At 41.5% G+C, this 21,681-nt stretch overlaps 1 protein-coding gene across 1 annotated transcript in view; it reads right to left on the bottom strand.

The window, feature by feature from the left end:
• The window catches only part of LOC127006147 (angiotensin-converting enzyme-like), a 38,146-nt gene extending 16,465 nt beyond the window's left edge, over positions 1-21,681 (bottom strand). The window contains exons 1-11 of the mRNA XM_050875680.1: positions 21,480-21,681; positions 11,792-11,876; positions 10,059-10,217; positions 8,610-8,706; positions 8,048-8,191; positions 6,250-6,380; positions 5,552-5,660; positions 3,903-4,000; positions 1,840-2,021; positions 1,020-1,144; positions 299-468 (exon numbers count right to left, since the gene is read on the bottom strand). Of these exons, the coding sequence (XP_050731637.1) occupies positions 299-468; positions 1,020-1,144; positions 1,840-2,021; positions 3,903-4,000; positions 5,552-5,660; positions 6,250-6,380; positions 8,048-8,191; positions 8,610-8,706; positions 10,059-10,217; positions 11,792-11,876; positions 21,480-21,607 (1,428 nt within the window). The 5' untranslated portion in view covers positions 21,608-21,681. The remainder of the gene's footprint in view (positions 1-298; positions 469-1,019; positions 1,145-1,839; positions 2,022-3,902; positions 4,001-5,551; positions 5,661-6,249; positions 6,381-8,047; positions 8,192-8,609; positions 8,707-10,058; positions 10,218-11,791; positions 11,877-21,479) is intronic.

Here is a 21,681-nt window from a genome sequence, read left to right as displayed (position 1 = left end):
CAACAAATCACAGACAATACTTATATGACAAGGACAACGATGACTAAAATATATATAAATGAATAAATAAACTCAAAGTGCTGTTAGAGTTTACTTGGCCTTCCGATTCCCGACAACTCATAAAGGTAAAAACTGGGTAACAGTGACAACGATGCAAAAAATTCTCTCTCTCTCTCTCTCTCTCTCTCTCTGACAGCCTGTACATCTTTTTAACAGTAAATATATAGCCTACAGATCCTTCATTATCAACCTATAACCATGACGAACATATGATGCGGTGGTGGGAGGCTTGACGTACCTTTTCGAGCGCCATTCTCATGAGGAAGTTGAGGTCCCGCATCTCATCCTCGGTGTACCTGGCATCCCTGGCGGCGGCGTGGCGGCCCGGCGTCAGGCCCAGGATGTTCTCGAGGTGCTGCGGCGTTGACACTGACAGGGCTATCAAGTCCCCAATGGCCTCGTGGAAACCTGGAGTAGTGAAAAGAGAATAACAAATACAGACGAGTGACATCCACTCAAAAAAATACAAAAGTTGAATCTGCAATACATGAAAAAGAAACGTGAGAGAATTGATAAAAATGTAAGTTATGAAAGTGGAAACTATTAAAAAATAAAGATGCAGCAACGGCGTACACTGAATAAATGCGAGAATGTCATTCACTAAGAAAAAGACGTTGAGTGACAAACAGTGAAGCGCTGCTGATCCTCAGCGGCGAACAGAATGTGCAAATAATAAACATAATAGAAAACTTAATACAACATATATATATATATATATATATATATATATATATATATATATATATATATATATATATATATATATATATATATATATATATATATATATATATATATATATATATATATATATATATATATATATATATATATATATATATATATATATATATATATATATATATATATATATATATATATATATATATATATATATATATATATATATATATATGGGATAAAGTAATGGATTTTTTCAATAAGTTTAAGAAAATAACCTGGGTTGGCAGACTCCCTGAAAACGTGTGGCAGGTTCTTGTAGGCCATGAAGTACTCAATGTGACCCATCTCGTGGTGCACGGTGACCAGGTCATCCATGTTGACCTCTGTGCACATCTTGATCCTGGCCAACGAGATGGAAACAAAGGTGAAGGAGGGAAACGGCAGACAAGCTAGGGTAAGGTATGTCAGGGGGGGGGGCGTGAAAAATAACAAAACTAAGATGAAAAGATAATGAATATGGGGAAACTATATTCAAGGATACAGTGAATGGCATATGAAACTCATAGAAACATGTGCAGACGGAGTGACTGAAGGAAAGGCAGAAGGAACCAGTAAGAAGACATTAATAGGGGAAAATGGAAAAACAATTATATTCATCAATAAAGCGAATAACATCTCAGAACTAAAAACAAATAACATACGGAAAGTAACTATTAGATCTCAAGACTCTCCGCTATCAACACACACCCTTCCTCATAGCGGGGGTCCTGATTGTGTGTGCGGAGGACCCAAACAACAGGAGCAATAATAATGATGATGATGATGATAATAATAATAATAATAATAATAATAATAATAATAATAATAATAATAATAATAATAATAATAATGATAATAACAGTAACAATAACAATAATAAGAAAAGGAAGAAAAAGACGAAAAAGAAGAAGAAGAAAGAAGTAAAAGAAAAAGAAGAAAAAGAAGTAGAAGAAGAAGAAGAAGAAGAAAAAGAAGAAGAAGAAAAAGAAGAAGAAGAAAAAAAAAAGAAGAAAAAGAAAAAGAAGAAGAAGAAGAATTACAACAACCACAACACACCTGTAGTCGTCACCATCTGGCCCGAGGCAAAAGTCCTCGGCGGAGGCGTGGCACACGATGGTCTTGCCCCAGGCCGTCTGGTTGATGACGCTGCGGTCCCAGAACACCTGCGTCATGGGGAACAGCCCGACGCTCGTGAAGAAGTCCTCTGCCGCTTCGAACATCCTCATGATATCCCAGCCCTGCAAGACCATAGACAAGCCGCGTTAACAGCTATAGTCTTAGAGTAAAAATAGGTGTTGAGACTGTGTGGCAAAGCAGAGAGGAGAAATGGACCCGCGGGAGCCAACGCCAAAACGGACTCGACAATTTGGTTTCACTATAGTCCTTCTCGCCCAACAGTTCTTACATCTTATGACTTCAAGACTATCGAATCTTATATTATCTCAGTCTCATTAACGCAGCGATGAACCGAATGTTGGGCTTCTTCAAATGAAACATCCCATTCAAGACCAAACATGTAATACTATACCACTATACAAAAATTTAGTCAGACCCCATTTAGAACACGGGGCACAGTTTTGATCTCCCCACCAAGCGCAGGATATTGCTGAATTAAAAGGTGCTAAACGTAGGGCAATAACGATGATTTCTTCCTTTCAAAACAAACCTTATGAAGAATAGCTGGTATATTAAGCAGGTTCTTTTTTTTAATAACGTCACTTACGAGGGAAAACTTTTGAATGCTTCAAAATATTTAATGGCTCTGCGATTGTAGACATTTCCTAGTTGTTTATGATCGATGGCAATTCATCAACGAGAAATAATGGCACAAAATCAAAGTGTGAACATAATTCAGACTGCTCAAAATTCTTATTTACCAACAATGTCGTACGATAATGGGGTAAGCCCCACCTAAATTGATTCAGTGCACCACGATTATAAAAACAAACATTGCATTTACTCTCGTTCCACTTAGGTTTATAAATATTTGTATAAATCAAGTGGTGAGGATCGAGCCTCGAACATTTGCGTGATAGCCTATCCGTCCCTACAACACGACGCTGTCAACAATCTGCAATGCATCACTCAACACTTCCTCTTGGGCAGACCATAGTGTGTGATATAAATTGTATTACCTTACACTGGAGTTTTGTTACATGAGTTTACTTCCGTCTTGAAAATTTGACATAGAGAGGTGAACATTCAGCAGAAGGAATGCTGTCCACGACTCTGCTAAGGGAAGTGATGCTTCGAAGTGATAAAGTGATACAAGAGTTCTCGTTCATAAACCTTGGGATGAATTTGATGTGATCATGCAAACCTTTTTTTTTTCTTCTTCTGTTTTACTTTTATTCTCCGCGCGAGTATTAGGAGCAATTAGCTGTTCATGTAATCCCTCCTCTCCGTTTCCACCTTACCTGAGTGTCCTATTTTCCACCAATGCCATTATCTTACCAATGGTTTGTCACAATACAGGCGAACACTTGACAGAACACATCAGAAAAAGATGCTGATGAGACTTACACTAGCTAAACTAAATACGTATAAAATACAGTTAACTATATAACTATAATAACTACATAACCAAATTGTATAACCTTTTATGTCAAGAAACAACACCGTTTCAAATTTAATAACACCTACCGAGCACGAGAATGAAATGGGTTTGGATTCACTTGCCAGAAGAAGAAAAAATTGCGGTAAGGTAAATTAAAGGTAAAGTTGGGGGCATACGCTGTAGCAGCGCGTAGCCTCGGTGCTCATCTCCGCAACATTGGCCCTTGAGCCTGTGGTGGGAGGGAGCCCATTAGCCTACCCCGGGACACAGGGCCAGTGTGACATCCGGGTTACCACAGTTTACCTTCCCCAGGTTCCCCCAGGTACCCATTTATCGACCAACCCGAGAGGGAGGATGAACAGCTTGGTGAGCTGTACGCCGACTGCCCGGGCCGGGATTCGAACCCGGGCCCGCTGAGTAGAAGCCAGGCACGCCGACCACTAGACCACGGAGGCGATTGTCACAAAATATCCTATCAATGTGCTGTCAAATCTCCAGCACAATTTTCCTCCAGAGTGGTAAGGCATTCCACACAAACAGCACAATGACGAGCATCACTCACGTTCGCCTGCATGCTGTCGGTGACGTCAAAGTCTGGCAGGTCGGGGAATGGCATGACGAAACTCGCGATATTAGTCCAGCTCTGCGCCCACATGTTGCCTGTGCGAGAAGGGGAGTGAATGTCATTACGTCGGTAGTTTCTTTGTAATATTGAGTGGTTTCCTTGTTTTTTCCAGGTGTCATACAAATGGAATAAAAAATGGCTTTTATTAAACATTAAAATGGATCATTCTGTGTCCGCACGTTGCCTGTGCGGGAAGAGTTAGATGCAGATATTACTCCATTAAGTATTCGTAATCCTTGTTGTTTCTGCTCGCTAGGGTAAAAAGGGGAGCATATACTGATTCACTGGTAAACGGTGCATCATGATTTTGCGCCTATGCATTATCTGTGAGGGTAGAGGAACGCATATCATCATTAGACTCATACAAGTAGTCACGTGATTGGAACTGACTCAATTAAACTACAGCATTGTCAGATTATACACACTTGCTGCTTACTTGAGCAGGGAGAACTAATGGTGTACTCATACGTTTTATTATATATATATATATATATATATATATATATATATATATATATATATATATATATATATATATATATATATATATATATATATATATATATATCAGTTGATTATTTAATTATTTTTATATTATTTTTTTCATTCATTTAGCTATTTATTTATTTATTTTACTCGTCATAGTGTCATTGTGATATAAGGTGTTTTTTCTGTTAGTTAATATTTTCAGCTAGTGCTGATTTGTCTATGAATGAAGATTGGCACAAAATGCTACACTGTTAACTTTTGCAGAAATAAACTGTTTGTGGCCGGCATAGTATCATAGGAACATAAGCAGGCCTAGTGTTAAGCGCTAACATCATCAGCCCGAGACCACATGATGTCAGTAGGGGAAGAGTGACGGATATCCTTGTACTGATACTTTTTGTAATCATAAGTATTTTCCTTTCGGCATGGTATGAGTGGAACATCAGCTTGTTCCTTACTAATGTTAGTATCACAATCTAAATCGCTTCACCAGAACTATAGACAACTATCGTCATGGGATGTAACTTAAAGTAAATGGTAATTATCCATATCAAATGGAAAATCATCTGGAATAGTATCCTAAACAAGAGAATACAATTTTATCAAGATGGAAAATAAACTAATTCCATACTACAAGGATATTGCGGAGCGGTTCAAGTCTTAAATATTGTGATTTTTCTCACATTGGCCTAATGTCTGACAACAAAAAGAGTAACGAGACAATGAGAACTGTACTTGTGGTCTTATCCTAAGTTGTTTCACTAAGGGTTGATCGTTTGATCCCGCCAAAGGTTGTCCCTTATTCTCAAGTGCTCTAACCCCAAGGACAGACTGTTGAAGTGATGAATTAGTCCTGGTGGAGCAGCCTCCAGGCCTATACGATTATGATGCCGAACATTATGATCAAGGTAAGTAAAGGGAACGAAGAAAATATGACGCGTTAAAACTAAATAAATAAATAGATAAATAAACAAGTAAAAAGGGAGGCTTTACTATTCCTTATTTCTAGTTCCTATTCCTTTTTCCTATTCCTTATTACTAGATGCAATAATCATGGCTATTTTTCCCTAAGACATGGAGGGGAGGGGAGGCCTTACCAAGGATGTGGGAGGGAATGGGTCCCGTTGGATCAATCTTGCCAGGGTAAACCTCCTGCAGACGCATCCTGACGTAGGCGTGAAGCTTCTTATAGAGACTGTCAGACACCTGCAACATCGATAACATACTTGTGTGAGTGACAACGAACGTACAAATTTAAACGTAACTACACATGTACAATTGTACATACATAAAAAAATGATCTCGTTATAATCACACGCTGGTGATTAATGAAAACTATCAAAATCTTAATCTTTGTTTTACCAGAAAGATAAAAGTAATGTTTAAGTGTTGCATTTCAGTACACAAATGAATTTTCAAACATGTTCCCAAATAATCAGAAACTACTTATACATTAATCAAGTCGAGATGCAGCAGTAAGGAAAAAAATATATATATATATATATATATATATATATATATATATATATATATATATATATATATATATATATATATATATATATATATATATATATATATATATATATATATATATATATATATATATATATATATATATATATATATATATATCATCCTTACTACGATCTGTATCTAATTGTTCATTCTTAAATAATATGGCTTCCTTCATTCAGATCTCAGTAAGCTGATACGAAAAAAAACACAACTAATGACAAATCTTTCACAAATCTTCAACCTAGAAATACAAACTAATAAGAGAACCAAGTCTCACCTGGCCCCACACGGTGTCCAGCATATCCTTGAATTGGTCTTGGTCAAGTGTCTGGCCGCCGGTGTAGGCATCAGCCTCTCGCTGGTCCACGGTGTAGCCGTTGAGCCAGTAGTAGCCCGTGTCCGGAAACCCTGCACAGGATTAATTTATTTCATGCAATATCTTAAACATTTATATATTCGCAGGCTACAATTAAATGTTGAGTCAGCCCTCTCCTTACAGCGAGGCGTTCATTGCTGACCTCAATTTATACTATAATGGTTAACTATATCTAGTGAAGAAAATTTTTCAGTATAAGGTCTAAATGTCGTAATCTGCAGTGCAACATGAAGTCAAGCGAGCCAGATTTGAACAATATGATATTATTCTGTTGTATACCTGGCCCGCGCATCAGTGTGTTCAAGTATCATGGTGTGGTTCAGAGGAGATTCGTATTATTGCTAATGTTGTTTCTGATGTTATTGTCATGGTGTTGTAGTTTTCAAGAGTTTTAAGTATGATTTGGTCTAGTGGCCATATTCTTAAACATTTCGGCGCCCAACCTCACATATTTGACAAGGCTTTCGTAGGAGTTTGGGGCATTTCCAATGATAGTTCTATAACCTTTCTGGTAGTTTGACCTTTCTGTTGTACCTTGAACCTAATAAAGCACTCATGAGAACCCGACTGATCTCCTTTTTGGCCTTTGAAAATAGCTGATGTGAGAGGCGAAGGAGTCTGAGAATACCCCCCTGAGTATGAAAGATGTGTGGATAACAAAGAACTCCAAGTGCAAGCTTTGTGTACATTTATGCCTCATGCTTAACCTGGTAGCAGCGACGGGCCAAATTTGTGGCTTTACCGTGTAGCAGCGACGGGCCAAATTTGTGGCTTTACCGTGTAGCAGCGACGGGCCAAATTTGTGGCTTTACCGTGTAGCAGGGACGGGCCAAATTTGTGGCTTTACCGTGTAGCAGGGACGGGCCAAATTTGTGGCTTTACCGTGTAGCAGGGACGGGCCAAATTTGTGGCTTTACCGTGTAGCAGGGACGGGCCAAATTTGTGGCTTAAATTTGTGGCTTTACCGTGTAGCAGCGACGGGCCAAATTTGTGGCTTTACCGTGTAGCAGCGACGGGCCAAATTTGTACCATGATATAAACCCCCCAAAATAGATGATACATAATCTGATCACAAATGCTTTGATATACATATTATGAAATGGTTTGTGTGAGGGGTGATTTTTTCTCATTTTTCTCGATTGGAGGGACCATTAAGAAACATGATCCCCGCTGCTACCGGGTTAAATGGGCAAGACGTGCCGCTTCTACGTATAATGAGAAGTGAAGGAGATACCAAGGAATTGTCACATTTCGTTCCAGAGGTGCATTGATACCTACTTCCCTCTTGAAAAAAAAAAAGGCAACTTGCACCGCCTAAAAATAAGCACTTCGCTGCTAATTCACATGTAAAAGCTAGCTAACCTGAGGAGCCTGAAAACGCACAAGATGCTGCTTATTATCTACTAGGAGATTTTCTTTTCTTTTGTACGTATACATAACATTGATCTCTCTTTCGGCCACCTCTTTTGATTCTTTTTTGTAGGAGCAGCGAGTAGCGGGCTTTTTTTATTATTGTTTCCTTTTTTGTGCCCTTGAGCTGTCTTCTTTGTTGTAAAAAAAAAAAAAAAATTACTAAGTATACATTCTTAAGAGAAAAACTGGTGAAGAAAAGTGCAGTTGGTGAAGAAAGCATATGTTCAGATCTGGCAGCTCCGATAAGGAAACAACGAAAGGAAGGAGGCGATGGGGTGTCACCGACCGTCCAGCTTGGCAGCTTTGTTGGAGAGTTCAACAAAGCGCACGTAGTCCTCCCGCATCAGCTTGCCCGTGTTATCCCGCCACTCCTCCCAGTAGTACTTCAGCTCGTCCCAGTTCTGCGAGGACGCCATGATGGCCTCGATGTCTGGAACGCAAGAGATGGAGTGAAGGCTATGCATAAGAACTGGCATTTGTCGTCCACGTGTTACTGATGAGAGAGAGAGAGAGAGAGAGAGAGAGAGAGACTGATTTGGGCTGCGTTACAAAGTGTTTCTAGACATCTAATTTATGTGTTTTGGGCAGCGTTACATAAGGTTTCTAGGCGCCTTTCCATAATCTTTTTTTTAAGTGTTGCCTGTAGCGCCAATAGGTTCACTTGAGGGGCATCTTGGACGACCCCAGCCCGTTAGCGGAGCAGGTGACTTTATTTATAGTCGCTGCCGTGATGTTACTGGTGTTATTTTTGTGTGTTCAAAGTTGCTTTACCTAAAGTTTCTAGGCGCCTCAGCACGTTACTTATGTCTGCTCTGAGTTGCTTTAATTAAAGGTTTCCAAGGCCTTACCGGGCTCCAGGGTGAGGTCACAATTATTCGGGTTGGTGAAGTCACAGACGGTGGCGGTGCTGTAGATAGTCTCCATTTTCGCCTGAAGGTCTTTGTACTGCAGGAATATGAAAGAGGAGACGCCTTTTTAATATGTTCACAATTATATGTTCTATATAAAACAATCTTCATTTATTATGAATAAGATGAAAAAAAGAGATCTTTTAAGAATTATGACACTACATATACATTTAATGGCCTATATGCAACATTTCTTTATGTAAAATAAATACAAAAATGAGAATCAAGAGAACTGATAAATAAGTTGTATTCAGAAGTCAATCCGCCTCTACAAGTCACAATTTGTTGTCGTTGTCTCAGTCATAGTAAGCACGACAGTGAACACAAACGACTTGAAGAGCCAAATATTTCCCTCTATCATAGGTACCGACAGGGTCATACACTCGTGCTGACCGAATCCATAACACCACGGGTCAAGTTAATTTGATGGAAGACTTGTGGATGTTATCCACCTTTGTTCTGCACGACAACTAAACCACATTAGACTATACTGTTTCATCCAGTATCCTGTTTCATCCAGATCCTTTTAAAAGTATCTGGAGCCTTGGTATTGGCCAAGGAGTCATGAAGTCTCAATGAATTCGCTTTCGCGTGCAGCGCCTCGAGAGCTATGACCAGAACTTCCGGCGACTAGGCGAGGATTGACAAGGAGAACGGGCAGGAAGGAGCAAGCATTATTAGCAATTTTTTTTTTTTTCATGACGGTGCATGACAGAAAGATACGCTTAGAAAGCAGAGGCGAGGACATGCAGGTGCCTCGTTGAATGTACACGAAGGAGTGGTAACTTTTCCGAGCAGAGATAAGCCAGTGGGCAGGCAAGTGCTAGAGGTATTCCTTGCCTCCGTTACTTGTAAATGCAAGAATAATTACTCGATGAACCAAAGATGAGACCAGCGGGCAGGTGCATGGTGCTCTTACCTCCTTTTCTTTTACGGTACAGGGTACAGGCCGGTGGCAAAAACAATAAGAAAAAAATATACCCATAACGAACAGTTATGTTTAGAGCAGTGGTTAATTCTTAACCTTTTATAACCACGCCCCCTCTAGGAATCGATCCTTCCCTCCACACACCCCTTGCATCGATGAATATAATTTCCTCACAGATTTTAAAGAAAATGGTAAGCCCTAAGCAGACTATAGGAAACTTAAGTTAAGGTAATACTTTTGCATTTTCTCATAAACTTCTCAATATTAGCCCACGATCTTGTTAGGAGAATAATAAATATAATTAGAGAAATACCTAGTTTTCCCTAGGGATAGCGCCCCCCTCTAGAAATGAATGACGCCCCCCAGGTTAAGAACCATTGGTTTAGACTTTAGAGGGACATAGAAGATGGCGAAAACAAGCTGAAAGAGTTCAAGTCGTAGGAAGGAGGAAATACACTTACCTCCGTCAACTCCGCCTGGTCCAGCGCGCCCGGGCCCTGCTTGCTGAGGAACCTGAAGCGGCGGTACAACTCCACGTCGGTGAATCCATCGTAGGCGTACTCCGTGCAGTTGACGGCCGCCTCGCCCTTGAAGTTCAAGTAGCGCACCGCCGCGGCGTTCTGCGGGGGTTAGGCTGTTTTGTGCTTCATGACTTTTACTAACGGCAAGGGAGACAGTACAGGGGCAGAACAAATATATCAGTATGTGCGTCAAAAGTAAATTTAAGTGGTCATGAAGGGGGCTATTTAGACACCATTTGAAAGATAAGGTAATGACATTTACAAGATAAAGTAATGATATTAAAGTCCATTTCACTCGTCCAATTTTCCCAATTACTTGAAATTTAGTGCTTGTATGTGTGTGTGTGTGTGTGTGTGTGTGTGTGTGTGTGTGTGTGTGTGTGTAATTCACCGCCACAGCCTGATCACGAGCTGGACTCATCAACGCCAGCAAATAACCTCCCAATTAGAGCAAGGCTCATTATAGTCGATCTCTAGGTACTGTTGGAACCTTCACACACCACACACCCCATCCCCCTTGCTCAAGGGGGAGAGTAACCACTCCTTGTCAAAGGGAAAATCCCAAACTGAGCGTGGCTCGACCCTCCACCTGTCACGCCGCGAAGCCTGGCGGCACAGAGCTTTTAACAACTCAACTATTGGTGTTGTGTGTTTAATATTGTTGCTGTCATGGATGCTATTTAAGACTCAAACTTGCTCGAGGGACATTAAGTTGTGAACGGACTCATTGCCACAGAGTCAGGTTTCGTTTCAGGCGAGTGAAAACTATGAGCCCCCTTATCCTTGCTCCCTGGTTTGCGCATCCCATGAAACTTAAGTTGTGGTAACTGTAGAGCCGCAGGGCATATTAGTAGTATGTAGTTAACAAAACTTAGCGAAATGTGTGCTCTCTGTTTTCTGCTTATTTGCTTATCTACTTGTTTATTTGTTTATATATAAGTGAGTTTTACGGACTATGATAGCAAAAAAATCTGATTATAAAGAACTAAAGTCTGTTCACTTAAGTCTGACCCAAGCTGACAACATAAACCTAAGCGTGTTCGTAAGCACAGTGCAGATTAACAGAAAGTGCTGCGTGAGACAAACACAAACAGAGGTTAAAGAAAACTTGGAAGCCATAGCAGTAGCCAATCAGCACTCAGCTTGCAAACACGCTTAGGTTTATGTTGTCAGCTTGGGTCGGACTTAAGTGAACAGACAATAGTATGTTGTATTTTGTAATCGATAAACTACATGTCTATATATCAATCTATCCATGTGGAGCTCATAGTGACCAATCCATGGCTCTCTCCTGCCCTTATGATGGTGTTTAGAAGGGGGGGAGGGGAGGGGAGGGAAGGAGAGGGATGGAGAGAGAGAGAGAGAGAGAGAGAGAGAGAGAGAGAGAGAGAGAGAGAGAGAGAGAGAGAGAGAGAGAGAGAGAGAGAGAGAGAGAGAGAGAGAGAGAGAGAGAGAGAGAGAGAGAGAACATTACGTCAACATGCCTGATAAAAATAGACAAAAACTCTCGCTATCGCTGAGACACCTGGAGGGAAAGACAATCGATAAGCTGTGAGGTGGGAACCACTTGTATCAAGTTGAGAGCTGTCTTTCGTTACTCCTCCTCCTCTTCTTTCTCCTTCTTAGCCAGGGCAAAGATAACTCTCAGATAAATCAAAAACATGATAACTCACCGCCGCCGTCTCCTTGTCCGGATCGGTGACGTCCGTGATGTAGTCCCACCGAGCGACCATCTCCAAGTTGCACTCTTGGCTGTACCTGCGGAGACAAAGACATAGATGCGTTCACTGCAAGAATTAACCTTTAGCTTCTTTCTGTTCTCACTTTCACTGGTAAAGTCTAGAATTGCCTTCCTCTGTCTTCATTTCCAATCCCGACAAATAAAACTCTGAAGAGAAGAGCGTCAAAACATCGCTATAACCAAATTAATACTTATCTTTCAGTATCTTTTTTCTGTATACTTTCTTTGGTACTGGAGCAGTATGTTGCTCTTGGTCTCCCTCCCGTGCAATAAAAAAATAGATAAAGAAACGCAGTTTACGCCTATCCATTAAATTTTCATAATAGCCACTTAACATAATTTAATAAAATCTAAAGCATCAATGAATACCATAACTGTAGCACATATAAATACATGCCATCGCTGTAGTGTTTTATACTGCTAATATCGTCGTTTGCAAGTCTTCAGAATATCGAAATTTATTTTGCACACGACATCCTGGGAGGGCTCGTTGTGAGGCTCCCTCCAGGAGTCTCCTATCACTGTCTGCTCCGACGCTGAGCAATGGGTCACTGGCTAACACGTCCCACTGTTGGAGGCAGAAGATAATTGAAGTTTTGATGAGTGTAGTATTGATATCCTATTTGAAATCATGTAACACAGTAGTGTTTAATAAGCTGGTCGCTGGAAACACTGATTCAAAACGACGTCCTCGCTCTACACAGCCCAGACCTTTTACCGGCCCAGACGGAACAATTTAAAGGCCGTCTCACTATGGTGCACCGTATTAGAACCTTTCGTCGTGAACAGACATGATAAGTAACGAATATAATACGTAACAAAGACCACCTCCCTGGTACTATGTCGCCTCATATAGAAGCACTACTTCCCACGGCGAACAGACATGATACCACAATGATCAGCAATACAAACAATGTGCAACTTTCTTCTAGAGCCAAGTTTAATAACATAAATCAATTCGAAATTTTTCCCATGAGTTTGTCATCAATATGAACAATAAATCATCGTCATGATCAACAGTTCCTAGAATCGTTGGAACTGTTTACCGTGCCTGCCGTCACACAGAAAAAAATAATAGAAATATCATGAATTACATAGAATTACATAGATAACCAGACCACACAGGCCCTAAGGGCCAAACTAGGTGGTCTGTCCTAAACCTAAGTGACAGTTGTTATGCGGCCACCATTACGCTGAAACTGACCTAGTGAACATTTAGATGGAGGAGATAGCGGTCAGCGGACAGGGACAACCTCCAGGAAAATGTGTCCTTGCTATTTTAATAGTCTCTGTTGGTGGTGGTATGTACTCGCGGAAATCCAAAGTCCAACATGGACCTTCGTAGGTATAAAGTTAAGCAGATAATGGATGCATATTTAATATTGTCCAATGGATATGTCCTTTAAAAGCTCATAAAAATATAGATGTGAAGCAGAATTACCTGAATTAGCAAACTGTTGAAAATTTTGAACTGTAATTTGTCATGCGAGTGATAACTTGGAATAAAAATGCAAGATAAGAATGCACATGACATGCACCTCTGGGAAGACTCTCAGCCTACTTAACAGTTTTCTATATTATTTGTTCGCCTCCTGTAAGTGATACGACCGAGAAGATGCATTTTTTTAGAGGCAAGTAGTTGATATTGAGGGTTGAGGAGAAGATTAAACCGTTAACCACCATGCACTTGTTTTCTAGAAGCAAGCACGTAGTTGATATCGAATATTGACGAGAAGGGAAAACTTTTGATCACCACGTATTGTTTTCTTATGGTTGTTAATTAAGCGTGAGCGATGATCATGCAGTCTGATAGAAGTAAGTAGTTGATATCACCAGTTGACGAGAGGAGTAAACCGTCAGTCATCTTGGACTGGTTGTTTACCGAGGCTGACTCACCCAATCACTCTTTATCATCACCCAGTCGAGTGCTCGTAAAAGATTGTCGCAGCACACACCCCCAACATCGACCTTTCATTTTCTTCAGTTCGATATTATGAAATCACCATTAAGATTTCATCATGTGATTGTGTATGAAGCAAAAAAAAAAAAAAAAAAAAAAAGGAAGAGATAACATCGAGACGAAGTGGTTGCAATTCATATAAGTATAGATATTTATCCTACACTGAATTTCACTGACCTTGACCCCCAAACACCCACTCAAAGCTAAATACTCGTAAACAACAACTGTCCAGAGATCTTGGTTGAAGGTTAGTCAGTTCAAGAGTAAACTTAAGGGCTTGGCTAAACCTTAACTGCTGAAGTACGAGGTTCCCTGGATTCCAAATGACGATTTATTGGATTCCTCTTGACAGCTTACATTACGAGTTGCCCCACTTAAGATGGATTAAACTATGGAAAAGTCACGGGTAGATCCATGAGAGGGAGGGCCATAGAGCTAATGCCTCACCGAAAAAAGGGTCAACAGATGTGGGGGAGGGACAAGTATCTTTTCACTCTTTCACAGTGAAGGATTTTTTTTCCATAGGGATTATTGAGTTTCTTTATTATCTGCCAGGCTGCCTTACGTTCCGGCAAATAAGCACTACGAGGTTACTCAGTACAATATAAACAAAATACAAAGAATAACTATCATCGTTCTAACTCCGTGAGACTCTATAATGGACACCTGGATCTGCCCCTGGTAGAAAGTTCTCACTTCTTAGATTTTTTAGATTATAAACAAATATTTTCAGGCATGATAAATTCTTTGCCTGATTTCCAGCAAAGATTTTAACAGTGGAAGGCATTGTTTGTACAAGCATCGACAGATTTCGTAAAAATGCGTCATATGATATAAAATATTAGTAAGCAGTAGTTACCATTCACAACAACAACAAAAAGTTTTGTTTGAGAATTCAGTTATAGAAATATCTTCAGCCATGAAGTTAATAGAATAATGTGTTTGTTCAAGATAATTTTCCGAGCATAATTCTCAAGGAGCCACGTATGTGTCCCTCACAGTAAAGTCCTCAAACTTTGTCACCAACACACACCAGGCGCCGCCTCGCCCCGCGGAGGTTGTGGCAGGGGTTGCCAACCGGTGAGTCGCGACGCCTTGGGGGGTCAAGATGTGGCTGGGGGGTCGCAAAGCCTTGCTAGAAACAGATTGGGATAGTATTTTATTTTTACAGCTTATCGTTCTCAGATTGTTCTATGTGCTTCTTTCCCCATGGTGAAGTGGTTACCATGCCTAGCTACGAATCCCGGCCCGGGCAGTCGGCGTGCAGCTCACCCACCTGTTCATCCTCCTTTTCGGACTGGTTGATAAATGAGTACCTGCGTAAACCTGGGGAAGGTAAACTGTGCTAACTTGAATGTCACCCTGGCCCTGTGTCCCGGGGTAAAGAGTTCTTACCCACCACAAGCTCGAGGGCCAATGCCACAGAGATGAGCACCGCGGCCACGCGCAGCTAGAGCGTATACCCCACTTTACCTATTTTATTTTACCTATTCTGATGGAGCTATCTGCTTTTGATGGTGAGTGTTGAGAAGGAACACTCACCAGAGTATCTTTTCTGGCATGTCAGGCCCGAATATTAAGTACTAAGACACAGTTTCAACTGTATTCGTTGGAAAGACGTGGAGTTCGGGGTGACCTGATGGAGATAACTATATAGGTAAAGATATTATCATGAGTGATACTGATAAAGTACTTAAACTGAATGAAGAGTTTGGGGCCCGAAGTAATGGGTACAAGTTAGATAAAGTCATTTTAAAGGGGACAGGCATAATGAGATATCCATATACACTGTATAGGGTAATAGATGATGGAATAAACTTACCAGCAGTAAGGTTAGTGTGAATATGATTGAAAGTTTCAAATGAAGGTTAAATAAATGTTAAACTGGTTCTTAGGAGCTGCTTGGTGTAAGATGCGTGGCCTTATGCGGACTCCTTATAATTCTTGTTTATTGTTATGCAAAATAAGTGACCATATGGAGTGACAGGGGGCGGCGCTCGTGAATGAGTGGTTGCACTGTAGATTATATATTTATTCATGCTCAGATATAAGCAAACCCAACCATGAGTAATTTCCCAATAGATTACATATTACTCATGCTCAAGCCAACCCAAACCCTGGAATCAGTCAAGGAAATAAGGTCTCACCGTCTCACGGACGAAAATGACACACTTTATTCACCCAGCAACTCATGGCAATTATAAATGAGAATCCTGCTTTAATCAGAATCATAAAACTAAGCGAGTGTTACGGCAGTCTAAATATTTTAATGGTTGTCTCTTAGGGATGCGGAGAGCCAATCTCTGGGAAGTGCCACACGCCCCCACACGGTGCCGAGCGGGTTAACGTACATGCCCCGACGCCTCCACTCGCACGTGAAGAGGATAATGAGGCGCACGCGGCCACTCCAATTATGATCTCTGTTACTAACAGGTGCTGTCAGTTCCCTTGCATCAACCGTTGTAAATATTTTATGTGTTATTTAACTTCTTGTGTTATGGATTGTATCATGCTCAGTTCAGCACAGGCAACTCGGTGCCTTAACACAGAGCCATTTTCTCCTGTGGTGCACTCACAACATCCTGTGTTTGTGTCAACCTCGTACTGCACAGAGGAGGCAGATTGGCTTTGGACTCCGTACTTAGAGAGAAGTTACTGTTTCAGGAGGCATTGTACCCACCTTGTCGGACTTGACCCTCCGCCTACCAAGAGGCACATCCAAGAGCAGCAGCCCAGCACCCCCGCACTCTGCGAGCGTTGATTGGTTCTGATTTCGCCCGGTGCTGAACAGTAATAGGGTTCGGGAATATGCGTCCGGGTGATCACAGTTTATCTTCCCCGCGTTTCCCCCAGGTATCCATTTATCGACCAGACCGAAAGGAAGAACGAAGATCTGGGTGAGCTGAGCGACGACTGTCCCAGGCCGGGATCGAACCTGGGCCCGCGGATTCGTAACAAGGCATACTAACCACTACACAACGGTGGCGTCAAAATAGTGGTTTGTAAAAGCACGCTCCTTAAATTACAGACTGTAAGGTACTTTTTCAAGAAGTGGGTGCTGACTTTCAGGGTTAGCTACTTCACTTCACTCTGACGTGCAATGGTTATCGCGGCGGCCCGTTCCCAAATGTATATAGTATGTGGAGAAAGCTCGCTCTTTTTTCCTTTTTCTTTTTCTTTCATTTTTTTTACATTCCCTCGGTAGCTGGTTTGAGACGAAGTCATGGACAATGAAGTCGGTATACCTATTTTTTTTTTTTTTTCCGGGTCATAATAACCCAGTCCGAGCATTTAAGGTCGCGAAGTTTGCACCATCAATGTGCAGGACAAAGTGCGTCAGGGCAGTCATGAAAAAAAACTCCTTTGTGGAAATGTCCAGAAAAAAGCGCCAACACCATCACGCTCCTCATTGTTTTCCGTCTGTTATTTTTCTGACATTCATTACTTCCTCCCGAACTGGATTAGTAACACTTTCGTAGCAGAGGTAAATAGGATTTTTTTTTTTTTCATTTTACTTATTTATTTTTTCTTTATTTATTTATCCATTTTTTTTTTTTGTTATTTCTTTATCTATTTATTTATTTATTTATTCATTTTGTCTTTCAAGCTCATTGCAGTCTTGTGACTATCCACGCGGTAAACGCCCGCTGGGTGCCGGGTGTCAGTCGGGGGATTGTGTTGCCCGGGGGGGGGGTTGATGTCTTAGCCGTTGCCAGTGACTTACACGCAAAAAAACACTAGATCCCCGTTTCCCAACCCTGGGATCACCAACCGTTTTTCCTGGGGTCGCCAAGACCTCAAAATATCAAACATGGTGTTATTATAATAACACATATACAACTAAACTAGTGGGGTCGCGGGCATGTCTAGAGGTGCATGATTGGGGGCGCCTGAGAAAAAGGTTGGGAACCACTGCACTAGATGTTATAAAACGCTAAACTTCTGACCTTACTATCACTTTTGGATGTGGGAGAAAGAACTTAGTGTCCTTCAATGCCTCAAAAACTAAATTTCTCCACCTGACAGTTCGGCACAATCTTCTAAACATCTATCCCCTGTTCTTTGAAAGCACACAGCTGTCACCTTATTCTCTACACCAAACATAATTGATCTATCCCTAACTCAAAACTTTATAATTTTTTTTATTTTTATACGCCATGGCCTATTGCGCCGGTAGGCTTCTTCCCGGTGGGGCATGATGGTCGGCCCAAGGCTTCTTCCCGGTGGAGCCTAATGGTCGGCCCAGCCCGTTCTGGCGCAGGCGAGTGTTTATAGTGGCGCCATCTTGCATTGGCTCATGCTGCCATCCCGGAGCTCATCTTTAATCCTAGAATCTAGAGTCCGGGTTGATAGGTGGTCTTCTGGACAGCATGTGGGTAGTTTTAAGCCACTCGGCGGCGGCTGAAAAATCCCAGCTTGGTGGCACCGGGCGGGGATTGAACTTGCGTCCTCCTGAACGCGGCGCCGTCACTCTGTCGACTCAGCCACCGCCTCGTATCATCTCTTGCTAAATCAGCTTCCTCGAGGTTTAGCGTTCTGTATCGTCTCAACCACTTTTTTCCCCCGCCCAAATGCTATTCATATACAAGGGCATTGTCCGCGCTTGGATGCATGGAGTATGTATCTTATATGTGGGGGAGCCCCACACTCACAACCCATTTTAACAAAGGCGTTTCGCCTCGTCAGCTATCCTCCGTTCACTGACTCTGCTACCTCTTATATTCTGCCGCAATGTTGCAGCTTTCTGTTTCTTACTGCTATTTTCATTTTAACTGTTTTGAACTTGATAAATGCATGCCTCCATCCCTTCTGTTGTCTTGCTGCACAATTTCACTTCTTCATCTTTCCCACCTCTCCTTAACCCTGACGGCAGCACTGCCGTCTCATCTATCTCTTAGGCTGAACTCTTCCATACTTTCTGTAAAAACTCCACTCTGGACGATTCTGGGTATATTCCTCTTACTCATCCCCCCTCTGATTCCTTTATCCCTGTTATTAAAATTCTTAAGACTGATGTTTTCTATGCCCTCTCTGGCTTCAACTCTCAGAAGACTTTTGGACCTAATGGAGTGCCTCCTATTGTCCTTAAAAACTGTGCTTCCGTGCTGACACCCTGCCTGGTCAAACTCTTTCGCCTCTGCCTGTCAACATCTGCCTTTCCTTCCTGCTGGAAGTATGCCTTCATACAGTCTGTGCCTAAGAAGGGTGACCGTTCCAATTCCTCAAACTACCGCCCTATAGCTTTACTTTCCTGTCTATCTAAAGCTTTTGAATCAATCCTTAACCGGAAGATTCAAAAGCACCTTTCCACTTCTGATCTTCTATCTGATCGCCAGTATGGGTTAAGCAAGGGGCGTTCTACTGGCGATCTTCTTGCTCTTTTAACTGACTCTTGGTCATCCTCTCTTAGCCGTTTCGGTGAAACTTTCTCAGTTGCGCTAGACATATCGAAAGCCTTCGACAGAGTCTGGTACAACTCTTTGCTTTCTAAACTGCCCTCTTTCGGAGTCTATCCTTCTCTCTGTTCCTTTATCTCCAATTTCCTTTCCGGCCGTTCTATCTCCGCTGTGGTAGGCGGTCACTGTTCTTCCCCTAAACCTATCAACAGTGGTGTTCCACAGGGCTCTGTCCTATCACCCACTCTCTTCCTGTTATTCATCAATGGTCTTTTTTCCATAACAAACTGTCCTATCCACTCATACGCTGACGACTCCACTCTGCAGTATCCAACTTCTTTCAACAGAAGACCCTCTCAACAGGGATTACAAGACTCTAGACTGGAGGCTGCAGAACGCTTAACCTCAGACCTTGCTATCATTTCCGATTGGGATAAAAGAAACCTTGTGTCCTTCAATGCCTCAAATACCCAATTTCTCCATCTATCAACTCGACACAATCTTCCCAACACCTATCCCTTATTCTTCGACAACACTCAGCTGTCACCTTCTTCAACACTAAACATCCTCGGTCTATCCTTAGCTCAAAATCACAACTGGAAACTTTACATCTCCTCTCTCACTAAATCAGCTTCCTCGAGGTTGGCGTTCAGTATCGTCTCCGCCAGTTCTTCTCCCCCGCACAGATGCTTCCATATAATATAATATATTATATATATATATATATATATATATATATATATATATATATATATATATATATATATATATATATATATATATATATATATATATATATATATATATATATATATATATATATAATATAAGGGCCTTGTCCGCCCTCGTCCTCGTATGGAGTACGCATCTCACGTGTGTGGGGGCTCAACTCATACAGCTCTCTTGGACAAACGTGCATGCCTCCCCCCACCCCACCCCACCCGGGCCACGCTGCACACGACTTTCTACTCAAACTCATCCCTATACTGTCCAAACCCTTTATGCAAGAGTTAACCAGCATCTCCATTCTTTCATTCCCTTCACTGGTAAACTATGGAATCGCCTTCCTTCGTCTGTATTTCCTCCTGCCTGTGACTTGACCGCTTTCAAGAATAGTGTATCAAGACACCTCTCCACCCGAAATTGACCTCTCTTTTGGACACTATACTTTTCGCTATATGGGAGCAATAGTTAGCGAGCTTTTTTCTACATTTTCTTCGTGTTGCCCTTGAGTTGCTCTCCGTGCTGTAAAAAAAATAAAAAATAAACTATTCCAGCTCACCCCTCGACTGTCCAAATCTCTTATGCAAGAGTTAACCACTATCCATTCATCCTTTTCACTGGTAAACTTTGGAACAGTCTTCCTCCATCTGTATTTCATCCTGCGACTTGAACGCCTCAAAAAAAAAAAAAGGGTATCAAACACCTCTCCAATCAGTTTTGCATTTTGACTTAGAATGTTCCACTTTTCGGTTTTGAGAAGTGACATAATGGGATTTTCTGTATCTTACTTTTGTTTTCTTTACCTAGAGCTGACTCGATTGCTATACGTAAAACTGTTCTTTTCAAACTTTTTTTGATTGCGACCCTAAATACAGTCTTGACCTTGCCTGGCAACTCTAACCGCGTGAACATGTAGCATTTATGTACAATTATTTTCATGCTATACTTTCAGATATTTAAGATTTTCTCCTCCGCCTCCTCGCTGTCTGCTCGGCGTGTATCGGGTGCTTTATTACAACGCTACTTTCGTAGTAAGTGTTTAGGAAAATCTTCATGCTGTCTTACTGAAGTAACTCAAATACATTACTGAAAAAATAAATTTGACCTGACTGTGATTTAAAAATCGACTTTTATAGTATGATAAAAGTATAATTATGGCTTTTTCAGGACCCTCCAGCGACCCTAAGAAACACTCTCGTGACCCTCATTTGGGTGCCGACCATGGGTTTAAGAACCACAACTATAAAAAAAGGGATTTACAGACAGACAGGCTGAAATAGCAAGACGCAAACATAAAAACGGACAAGCAAACCGACGGACATACAGTCAGACAAACAGGAAGACACGACAGCCTCACAGACAGACACATGTAGGCAAACAGAGGGATACATACTGAGAAAGGCGAGAGCAAAGTCAAAGAGAGAGACAAAACATGGCACCCAGATAAGACAATACTGTAAGAGCCGCGAGGGCAAGAAATCAGTTGTTCCCAAGCACCGTACATGGTACGCATCACCTTCCCAACACTGCTATTACTTTACCTGGTGTCCAGCTCCTTCATAAACTCTTCTCCCTCTACTTCATCGGTAATAATGGCGTCCAGTGGAAAAACAAGAAGGACGAGCCCCAGAAGGGCCAGGAGGCGTCCACCACACACGTAATCCGCCATGCTGACGGTTCAATGTGTCCCGCCAGACTGCCTCAAACCTGGCTCCTGTCAACTGTGGCTCAACCAGCCCACAG

This window comes from Eriocheir sinensis, chromosome 32, assembly GCF_024679095.1.
Source record: "Eriocheir sinensis breed Jianghai 21 chromosome 32, ASM2467909v1, whole genome shotgun sequence".
NCBI classification, from domain to species: Eukaryota; Metazoa; Arthropoda; class Malacostraca; order Decapoda; family Varunidae; genus Eriocheir; species Eriocheir sinensis.
Note: the sequence above shows the minus strand (reverse complement) of the source record. Positions and strands in the feature narration are given on the sequence as shown.